This window comes from Loxodonta africana, chromosome 16, assembly GCF_030014295.1.
Source record: "Loxodonta africana isolate mLoxAfr1 chromosome 16, mLoxAfr1.hap2, whole genome shotgun sequence".
NCBI classification, from domain to species: Eukaryota; Metazoa; Chordata; class Mammalia; order Proboscidea; family Elephantidae; genus Loxodonta; species Loxodonta africana.
In genome coordinates, this window is record NC_087357.1 from 33,565,679 (window position 1) to 33,576,695 (window position 11,017).

Sequence of the window (11,017 nt, forward strand, 5' to 3'; positions counted from 1 at the left end):
CCCCTCCTATCCATTCCATGCTGCCAGGATGGGGGCTGGGTTGGGCTTACTAACCTAAGTGTCGATCCCTCCACAGCTCTCACGTCAGGTTCTGGCTGGGCTCCACGAGGTGGCTCGGTGTGTGGATACAGGAAGCTTTGAGCAGGGCCTTGTAGTGCATGCCCAGGTGGTGGGCTGCAGCAGCTTCAGCGAGGTATCCAGCTTCATGCCTACCCTGAAGGCTGTCCTCACCATTGCTCAGAAACTGCAGATCTAAGCCAGACAACCTCTTTTGCCAGGAGGCCACTTCTGCTGTTATTTAACTCCTTCGCTAAGAAAAGGGGAATTTTGGAACAGATTCTTTTCGCTTTTCCCAACCCTCTTCCCTTGCTGCCAGATACGTGATCCTATAGACTTGACTGCAAACCAGCTGAGGGCCTGCCTTAGTCCCCTTTATGCCTGGCCTTCTAAGATCTGTGCAAGCCTCCCTCAGCTCCAGAGGCAGAGTCTAGGGCTAGTTCTTTGCTTTCTCTGGTACCACATTCTGACAGAACCTAGGGCAGAATATCTTCTTCCCCAGGGATATTCTGTTTAAGTGGCTTCTGAGAGGGTGAACAGGATTGTTACCTCCAAGTCTACCTCTGCTGTACCCATCTTGTGGGTTTTTTTCTTTTTACCCTTCTGTGGTTATGAGCCTGATCTTACCCTCTCCCTACTTCTGACTTCCTATTTCTAGGTCCATAGTTCTCTGTAGCCCCGTAGAGTTGATTTATTTGAACAAGTCATGGACATGAGGAACATGAAGTCATGCTGAGCAGAACTGAGAGAGGGAACTTTTTTTCAATGGTACTGCTCCTCTGCCAGCATTATTAAGGGTGGGCTAGGTCAGGTAGAAACCCTGGTGGCATAGTGGTTAAGAGCTACAGCTACTAACCAAAAGGTCAGTAGTTCGAATCTACCAGGTGCTCCTTGGAAACCCTATGGGGCAGTTCTACTCTGTCTTATAGGGTCGCTATGAGTCGGAATCAACTCGACAGCAATGGGTTTGGGTTTTTTTGGTAGGTCAGGTGGAAGGTATAATGTGTAAGGGGTATATGTCTTTTGCTGGGAGCTGCCTGAGGCTATGAGATAGGAGCAGAGGGACCACAGCCTATGAGGAACGGCCCTTGATTCCATCTGTGAATGGGCCCTGGCCCAAGGCCCTAGACCATTCTGTGATTATAAGCCTGATTCTGGAAAAGGAGCCATATTAACAAAAGACTCTTCCAACACCACTCTTCAAGGATTGGGGCCCCTTCTCTCCCTCAGCCACCATATATTTCAGGGCTACCTTCTCTGGGTGCATGTTCGTGGTTGGACTCTGCATTTGGTGCACTGATGTACTAATGGTGTAATAAAGCTGCTTTGATTGGGTTTCCTCAGTCGTCTCCCAGTCGTCTCCTTCAGGTTCTATTTTACCATTAATTTTCTTTCTAGTCTTCTTTGTTCTTGTTCTCTGTACCCTCATAATTCAGGGGAGAGGCTTGGGGAGAGATAGGGAGTCAAGAGAGATGAAGAAAGGAGATGTCCAGTCCAAGTGAATTAAGCCACAAGTCTCTCTTCCTGCAGCATTTGCGGCCACTCTGCTGTATATAAATATGTGCGTGTGTGCGTGTGTGTGTGTGTGTGTGTGTGTGTGCGTGCGTGTGTGCGTCCATGCCTGGCATTCAGCTCCAGGGTTTTCCCCATACCACTTCAGGACTGAGCTCAGCTGCACAAAGGGGCTGGGTGTGAAGCCAGGGGTACTAGCCCTAATCCTGTTGTAGATCCCATCATGTCTGCAGGCTAGATGTGTATGTTTGGGAGGGAGGGATTGTTAGGCAGTATTTGTTTGTAAAGCCACTTGCTCTTCAGATAATACTTGCACTAACTTCTATTGAAGAAGCAGTGTGAGCCCCAGCAAAGTCCTTTCCCAAAGTGTCTTTGAAGCCAAGAACCCATTGAAGGGAAGAAAGGCCGGGAGAGGGGATTAGTTTGTTCAGCAGCTGTGAATTTCAGTGGGAGGTTGATGAACTCCGAAGTCTTTGTTTAAATTAAAGGGGGGGAGAAAAAAGCCGCTGTTGGAGCGAGAGCCCCACTTGGGGCCCTGAACTAACACAAGGAGAAGTCTGAGCTGCAGGGAGCTGTGTACTGACTGCGGAGACTTTTCCCAAACACTTTCGGAAAAGGTGTTGTGAGAAGACAAGGGGGCGGAGTGAGGGATTAGCATGTGAAATGAAGTTTTCATTGACTCCAGTGGGGGTAGAAGGTTATTTTAATGGCATTTTGTTCCCTTATTTTCGCTTCTTGAGCTCTTTAGAGATATTGTTTTGCTAAGGCAGGCTTTCTTCCCCTTCTTTCCAGTCTGAGGATTGCCTCTATGGGAGCCAACATAAATATTTCTCCTCCAGGAATGCGGGTTAATTAAAAGGAAATGAATGAGTGGAAGCATCCAATCCAGACCCACAATAGGCGAGTGCCCTGGCCTGCCCTCCCCTCCCACCACCACCAGCACCACCAGCGCTGAGGACGACCCTGTCTCTGTCTTTGCCCTAACCTGCTGCTAAGGCCAGTTGAGGCTGGGATTCTTTTCAAGAAAAGAAAGCCCTGCCTGTGTGTAAGCTCACAGGCCAGGGACAGGAAGGAGACAGTGTTTTGCCCACCCCAACCAGTGTCCTTGTCACTTCTTAGGACCTCCCTCTGCCTCTGTCCTTAAGTTGAGACAGATGGGCTCCTGAAAAGCATACAAGAGGAGGGAAGGGGCCTGGGTTCCAGTACTCACCCCACAGTAACTTACTAGTTGATGGAACAAGTGAGTTATCTTTCTTAGCATCAGTTTTAATCTGTGAAACTAAAGGTTTGACCTAGCTGTCCTCCCAGACAACAGTTCTGGAGTTGTCCGCGTTTGTAAAGGGGAACGCTGAGCCCCAGCGACTGAGTATAGACCACAGCCTAGTCTTCGTGAACACAAGGACTGTGCCTGCGTGTTGTTCACCACTCTATTTCCACTCTGGTATTTGTTGAATGAACACATGAATAAATAGATAATGCAAGAGGGGAAAAAATACAATACAGATCTAAGGTAGCTGAGTAATGTTTTCTTTATAGAACGCAAATGAATCTGGCATCAATCGTATCTATTTTGGGATGCAAAACAATAACCTATTAAAGAACTTTCTGGCAACGTGACATCTTTAGAATCCTGGCCTGCAGTTATCAAAATGAAGCACAATAGTTCCCATACTTTTATGCTGAGAGGTCTGGAGAACGCAGCTTTGCTTTACAACACTGGGCTTTTATATTTTCTAGCTGCCTTGCCAGACTTTCTTCCTGTACACTATCAAGTAATTCTGTCAAGTGGGACAGCTAGGTTAGTACATACTGCTGCTTGATTAGATGAGAAGGGCGAGTTGGGGAATTTAGGAGGCCCGGATAAAAGCTGAGGGAAGGAGCAAAGGAGCTTTTGCTGATAGAGCTGGCAATGAAGCATTAGGAGACCTTGAAGGGAAGTGTGTCCCTTGTAAGGAAGTATGGGGAACCTCTCTCCTCAGTAAGTGTTCGTAGGATCAGAAGATAGGAAGGGGTGGGACCAGAGGTTTGGAGTCTGACCTGGCTGTTGTCTAAGTTTGGGATATGGGAGCCCCTCCACTCTTACAAGCTGGCCCTTAGAGCCTCAGCCCTTGGTTCCAACTTGGAGCCACTCCTTCTCTGCACCTGCCCCTACTCTGGATAAAGTGAGGTGGGACTGTCTGCATCTGACCAGTTCTACTCCAGAAGAGCTGCCTGGTCTCCAGACCCAGGACTGACATAGAGGAAGGGAGCTGGCTGGCAAGCTCCTTGGGCTGTGGAGGCTCTGTCAGAGATTGGCTCTTCCTTCCCCAGAGTCCTATTTCATAAATCTCTGCTGTACTGCTTTTCTCTAAGAGTAGAATCAGAAGACTCAAGCACCACAAGCAGCAAGCTCTTGGGTACTGAGTACATGTGTTAGTGGAAGATTTACTAATTGTTGGTGGCAGATTCAGCCTCATGAAAGTCAGGATAACTACTTAGAGCATCAGAGAAGTAAGGCTGTATGGAGGGTGTTATCCTTGTAAGGTGGAAGGGAGGAGAGGGCTAAAGGCCCAGACCCCAGTATCCCAGTACCTGGGAAAGCAGGCACACATCACAGTGACTGCAGTAAATTAAAGTTCAAGGTGCTGAACTTCCTTTTAGCAACAGTTTCATTGCAGAAAGTTTACGTCTTGGAGGAAGGTATCCAGTGCCCTGACTCCTATCTGTTTGAGAATGAGGTTAGTAAAAAGGAAGGGTCCCAGTTTTGCCTGCCTTATGACCCTCCTTTGAAGTGCAGACCAGGGTCTGAATGGGAAATTGGCTTTATTTAGCTCAGCCATGGCTCAGAGGAACAAGGAACCTTTAGGGGAGAAGTAAATTTGGTTGCTAATGTCTAGGAACTCCATAAAAGCCGATTGCCAGTCACTTTTTGCTCTTTAAAGTTGCCATCTCTCTAATGGTAACTTTAAAGAGCAAAAAATGACTGGCAATAAGCTTTTAATGGAGTTCCTAGCACATTTTGGGTACGTGTCTGGGGTACCTTGGGTGCTTGTCTGGGAAGATCTTTCCTCCCACTGGTAAAGTCCATTGAAGAGTGGTCAGAGAGGGTATTACAAGAATGAGTGGCACCTTAGGTTTCAGCAGGTCAGCACTCTAGGGTTCCCACTTCCTCCATTTTCAACCCCTGCTGCTAGGATCCAACCCCCGAAGACATGCTTTTTGCTGGGTCAGTAGGCTCTTCAGGGAAAAAAGGAGAAGGGGAGAGAGAGCATTCAAAATTCCTGGAGAGTCTGCCAACTGCAGGAAATCAGAAGCTCAAGAGGGGCTCTGCAGAAGGAAGTTGCAGCTATGGCAGGGACCCCACAATGGAAAAGGAGGTGGGTGTTCAGTTAGAAAATGGGCAAAAGAGAAAAGCTGTACTTGGTCCCTGCATATCTATGAAGGCTCTTCCAATTCTAAGGCTTGACAGGCCAGTTTAGGTGTTAAGGCAGCTAGGAAGGGGGGAAGGAACGCCTATCTCATCTAGTCCAAGGAAGATTAATAGCTCAAAATCTTAGGAGACTGCCCAGACTTAATGTGGGCTTGGGAACAGAACTGCAAGAGGGTGCAGAGGATAACAGGTTGGAAAGTGGTAAACTCCTGAGAGATGGCAAAGCAGAGCCTCTCCCTCTAAGGCTCCCTGGGCTTGGGAGTGCTGGTCCCCATTCCCTAGATTCCTCTAATACTGGAATCCCTAAGAGAAGCCAAGGACAAATGGGGAAAGAAAGGAGAGGAGACCCTTAGGATTTTCTCCCGGGCTTGTGCGCAGTGCCCCCCCGCGGCCGGTCCGCGCGGCTACAAAAGTACTTGGTGACCCGCCGACGGCATTGCTCGCAGCGTACAGCGCAGCACCAGTGGAACTTGCAATTGCAGCTGGACACGGTCTCCGCGCGGCGCTCCTCCACCGCCAACCCGCAGTCCCCGCAGAGGCGGCGGCAGCTGCGGCGCTCCCACCGGCCCAGGGCCCTCCCGCGCCGCAGGCACTCTCGGCCTTCCGTGCCCAGCAGCCCTAGCGTTTTGTTCTCCAGGCAGTAGTCCGGAGAGTCCTCCAGGTGCACCAGCTCCCGGGTGGAGATGGAGCGGAAGGTGTCGGCAATGGCGCCGCGGCCGGCCGCGCTGTTGCCAGCACCCTGCAGCAGGTCCACCTTGAGTGCTGCGTGGTACTTCTCTTTCAGGTGCGCGCCCACCTCGCGGAACTCAGGCAGCTGCAGCCAGCAGGTCTGAGTGGTGCAGCTGCCGGACACGCCGTGGCACTTACACGTGCGTTTCATGGTGCCCTTCACTGCCTGGGGAAAGAGAGGAGCGAACAGGCCGCTGTCACTGAGCAGCTGCAAGACGTCTAGCTAGTCCACGTGGCCAGCCCGCTTGGCACCTTGTTTTCCCAGTCTGTTAAGTGAATTGGACAGTTGTTAGTGAATGGAGCGTGCTGCCTAATCCCAGGGGCTGCGGGGCTCACCTTGCGGCCGGCTTCATTGTTGTGCAGGTTCATAGCTGCCCGGGCATCCTGTCCTGTCTCCAGGGCATCGACGAATTGCTTGGAAATTGCCTCTCCGAATCCTACGTTGTCACTACAACCTCCCCACAGCCAGCCTTGCCCCCCTGGAAAAGTGCAGGGGAGCAAAGGTCACTGGGCAGGTGGGTGTGGAGCCTCCTGGGCTGCTGTTTCTAATTGGGCTTCGGAGATCTGGGATGGGGTGGATTAAGGTCGGGTGAGTGTCTTGTATCCCGATTAGTTTGAGCCCAGAAGATCTTTTTCTTTTTTCTTGTTACCACCTTAATGCTTCCCCTCCCAGTCTCAGCCAACACCCTGCTCATAGCTCCATGATGTAAGCAGTTGCTGAGTGCGTTCAATGACTGTGTGCACCCCTGGTTACAGTGTATCCAGCCGTTGGGCAAAGTGTGCACCTGCCCGGTGGCGAGTGAGGCCATTGGGCAGGGTGGGCACATGCCCAGCCGGCAGTTAAGGTCCGGAAGGGACATATGGCTCAGAAAAGGTGAGTGAAGCGCTAGTATTGAGGGGTAGAGAAGGTTGCAGTTGAAATAATAAGGAACAACCAAGTTGGAAGCTGAACCAGAAGGGCACAGAAGATCAGAGGCGGCAGTGGAGGTAGAGAGTGGAAAGGAGACAAGGATAAGCAACATAGAAGGAAATCCTCCCTATGTTTGAGAGACGCAGAGAGGATTAAGTCAGCAGGGAGTGTTGTTCCTTTACTATTTTGTTAAATTAAGGAGACCACTCAGTGAGAGAATGAGGTTCCCTAAGCTATGTTTGGGCTGCTTTTCATTGTAGGGTTTGAGTTCAAACTGGTTCACCTATCTTCATGATTTTCCTGAGATTTAGAAGAATACAGCTGTGCAGACTTTTATTCTTCACCCCACCAAGTTCTTCATTCTCTAAGGAAACTGGCCTGCCCTACCCACCCCAATATCACTACTCACCGAGTTGTCCATTTCTGGAGTCATCACAGCCACAGTTGTCAAAATCCCCAAGGCTGCAGTTTCTAGTCAGGGTGTACATGACCCCAGCAGAACTGATGGCATGTACAAATGCTGTCTCCCGATTAGCTGGCAGGAACCAAAAATTAGGGGCATTAGAGGGAGGGGTTGCAGCCCAAGGAAATGCCAGTCACGTTACCTTCCTCTAATACCATCATTATCCCCTCCTTTCTCAGCTCCAACCTATTTCCCCATTTTTATAACATACCTTACCTTCTTCCAAAGGGTCGCTATGAGTTGTAATTGACTCGATGGCAATGGGTTTTTTTCTTGGTTTACCTTCTTCCAGGATTTCTTCCAGTCCTGGCCCCAGCCCTACTCTTTTCTCCTCCCATCCTTTCAAGTCATACATTTTATGACTAGGTGGCTAGATTTTTGTTGACATACATGACTTTAAAAGATTTAGGTGGGAAAGAACCTAAAGAAGTAGGGAAGGAGATGAACCTGAGGGTCAGGCTGTAAGGAGCCTATTCCCACTTCCTCCTGGAACATTGGCATCTAAAAGGCATGCTTAGTCCTGAAAAGAACCCCTGCGAGGCAGCCCTTTCATTTACTGCCTTGGCCACTCCTTATCTTCTTCATGGGAATCTGGTCTCCAAGTTAGCTCCCATTTACCTAGCACCTCTATGCTGAGTCTGCTAAAGATTGGGGAAGGGGGCTAAGAGCACAAGGAAAATCACCCCCACCTACCTCCTGATGTTATGCACCTTTTTGAGGAAACCTTTTAGCCAACTGGGAGGCCAAGGGTGGTATAGGATTAGGGGTGAGGCAAGGTCCATTCGTTGAGCAGGGAAAGTATTGGGGAGCAAAGAAAAAAATTTAGACAGGAAAGAGGAGCTAGAGAAGGAGAAAGGAAGATATCAAAGAGAGAGTTGACCTGAGAGTAGAGACTAGGTGAGGAATAAGGGTATAGAGGAAGCATGGGGCCATCCCTGGAGAGTGGGGCTCTAACCTGTGGCCAGGGGGTCCGGGGAGCTGTGGCCGAGGCTTTCCTTACCACTGCGAAGCCCACCATGGCTGGACAGCTGCAGGGCTCTCTCGGGGCAGTTCCAGCGGTCCCAGGCAAACTGGTATTTGCATTCTTCAATACCACTCTGGGCACCAGCTGCCACACTGCTGGAGTAGATCAAGTAAGCCTGCAGCAACACGGGGTCAGAATTCAGACTCAAAGCAGCTGAACTTGGGAGGCATTTGCTCTAAAGTGGCCAAACACCTCTCTTCCTGTCCACTCTCCCAAAATAATGACAGAGTAAGTGTTTTGAATATGCTGTCTCATTTAACACCACAAACAACCCTGTGAACTAGGTACTATTTTATAATCAGTCTCAGGAAGGTGAGTAATTTGTCCAAGGTCCCACAGCTAGCAAATGGCATAAACTGGGAATGAAACTCACATTTATCAGATTCTAGAGCCCATGTACTTATTCACTGCACTATACCACCTCTCCAGAATGAACCCAAATCACATAATTCATGGAATTTCAGCTGTTCTCATTCCACTACTATCTTAGAAAATAACATTTTGGAGCTAGAAAGGACCTTAGAGATCATGCAGGACAATTCCAGCATTTTAAAGATGGGAAACTACTACATCCCACCACTGTAATGAGAAGGATATATGGTTTTGCAGCCTGACACGCCCATGAAAGGCTGTTGACTTTTCTGGCTCTGGAAATTCCAGCCAAAAATTCAGACTCAGTACTCCTTAGTTGACCCTACTTTGCTATGTGCTTTAGAGTGTTTCCCTAACCCTCTCTGGGCCACAGTTATTCGATCTGTGATATACACAGCATGATAAAGGAGAGACATAATGAAAAGAAATGTGTAGTCTTTAGCCAACAAGCTAAAATAAGTGAAATCCAAAGGAATCAAAGGATTTTTTTTTTCCTTACCTTTGGACCAGTCATCAGAAAATTGTTCACTGACCTAGAAGAGAGACAAACCAAGAGTATATAAATGAGGAGATGCCAACTCACTTCTGCTTGCAACAGTTGTAGGGATTACTTAAGCAAATTTAACTGAGGTAGAAAGGAAAAATGGTTTCGTCGAGGAAAATTATGCATAACTAGTCTACTAGAGATAATTTATTTAGTGAAAAAAAGGAGCTAGTGGTATGATTTCTTTGGAGCTTTAAGCTCAGTTAAAATTTCAAATACAATACAAATTGGGAAGAACATTTGATCATTATTTTCTGATCAGTGGGAAGAGAGCTAGCATTAACTCACTACTGTGTACCAGACACTCTACTCTCAGTGTTTCACGTGTTGCTCTTGTTAAATCTTTACAGTCTAGGGCATTATTATCTTTATTTTGCAAATAGGAAATCTGAGACCCCCCAAAATTATGTTGACCAAGTTTATCCAGCTGATAAGTGGTTGAAGGGGGACTTGAATTGAAGTTGGTCTGACTTGAGAGACCTCTGAGGTAGACAGTTCACTAGTCAAGGAGAGGTGTTGTTGTTATTAGTTTCCAGAGAGCCGGTTCCAACTCATGGCAACCCCAGGAGTACAAAGCAGAGCTGCTCCATAAGGTTTTCAAGGCTGTGACTTTTCAGAAGCAGATCACCAGGTCTATCTTCCGAGGTACCTCTAGGTGGGCTTGAACCACCAACCTTCCGGCTAGTAGTCCAGTGCTTAGCTGTTTGTGCTGCCCAGTGAACCCCAAAGACAGGTAAACAGAATATCATCTCTCTAGGGATTGAGTCATAATTAAATTCCAAAAATAAACCTGACTCTGGAAAATAATTTGGCTGTTTCTTTCACAACTAAAAGTGGGCCTGCCATACAACCAGCCATTGTACTCTTGGGCATTGTCATGGATTGAATTGTGTCCCCCCCAAAATATCTGTCAACTTAGCTGGACCGTGAGTCCCAGTATTGTATGATTATCCACCACTTTATGTGATTTCCCTGTGTGTTGTAAATCTTATCACTATGATGAAATGGGTTGGATTAGTGGCAGTTATACTGACGAGATATACAAGATTAGATAGTGTCTTAAGCCAATCTCTTTGAGATATAAAAGAGAGAAGCAAGCAGAGAGACAGAGGGACCTCATACCAACAAGAAAGCAGTGGCGGGAGCAGAGCGCATCCTTTGGACCTGAGATTCCTGCGCTGACATGCTCCCAGACCAAGGAAAGACTGATGCTTCACAAGGATCTTCCTCCAGAGCTGACAGAGAGAGAACGCCTTCCCTGGAGTCAGTGCCCTGAATTTGGACTTCTAGCCTACTGGACTGTGAGAGAATAAACTTCTGTTTGTTAAGGTCATCCACTTGTGGTATTTCTGTTATAGCAGCACTAGATAACTAAGACAGGTATTTATTGCGAAGAATTGAAGACTTACTTTCACTCTAGAAGATGTATCATGTATATAGGTCCTAGCAGATTTGTTCATAAGCCAAAATCAGAAACTACCCAACCACCCCTTAAAGGATGAATGGCTGAACAAACTGTGGTACATCTATATCATGGAATACTACTCAGCAATTGAGAACCTACCATGGAACAAGACTATAGGCCTATGTGGACAACATACCCTTAAAGTGACTTGTGTTGTTAACCTCCAAGTTCTTTGCAGATATGTTTGAAACATATGACTAATTGACTCGTATCCAAAATCTCTAGTATTAAGAAAGACTGTGTGTCCTTGTGGTAAACACTAAAGGGGGAAGATCTGTCCTTAATTAATGGGACAAGGGGGGCGTGATGTGCTTTTAGGAGTAAATGTGAATTGCAGAAGGAATAGTGAGTATGTGATGTGAGAAGGTGCAAAAAGGAAGGAATTTAAGTGTTTGGATGTATGCCAACTAGAGATAATCATGTGATTGAAGGAAGATGGAAATTTGTTTAACAGATGGGAGCAACTTCACAGAACATGGCACAATCAACAGGCTCCTAGATGGAGGTAAAGGCTTTCCATTCCCCAGAAGGA

General features: G+C 47.6%; 2 protein-coding genes across 2 annotated transcripts in view; one reads left to right on the forward strand and one right to left on the reverse strand.

The window, feature by feature from the left end:
- The window catches only part of SEC31B (SEC31 homolog B, COPII coat complex component), a 37,911-nt gene extending 32,501 nt beyond the window's left edge, over positions 1-5,410 (forward strand). The window contains 1 exon segment of the mRNA XM_064269449.1: positions 77-5,410. Within this exon segment, the coding sequence (XP_064125519.1) occupies positions 77-256 (180 nt within the window). The 3' untranslated portion in view covers positions 257-5,410.
- Positions 3,567-9,005, reverse strand: WNT8B (Wnt family member 8B). The gene is made up of 5 exons (XM_010589311.3): positions 8,976-9,005; positions 8,081-8,219; positions 7,027-7,152; positions 6,044-6,186; positions 3,567-5,873 (listed from the first exon to the last, which is right to left on the reverse strand). The coding sequence occupies exons 1-5, from the start codon at positions 8,988-8,990 to the stop codon at positions 5,328-5,330; spliced, it is 969 nt and encodes a 322-aa protein (XP_010587613.1). The 5' UTR covers positions 8,991-9,005; the 3' UTR covers positions 3,567-5,327.
- Between the last annotated feature and the right edge of the window lie 2,012 nt (positions 9,006-11,017).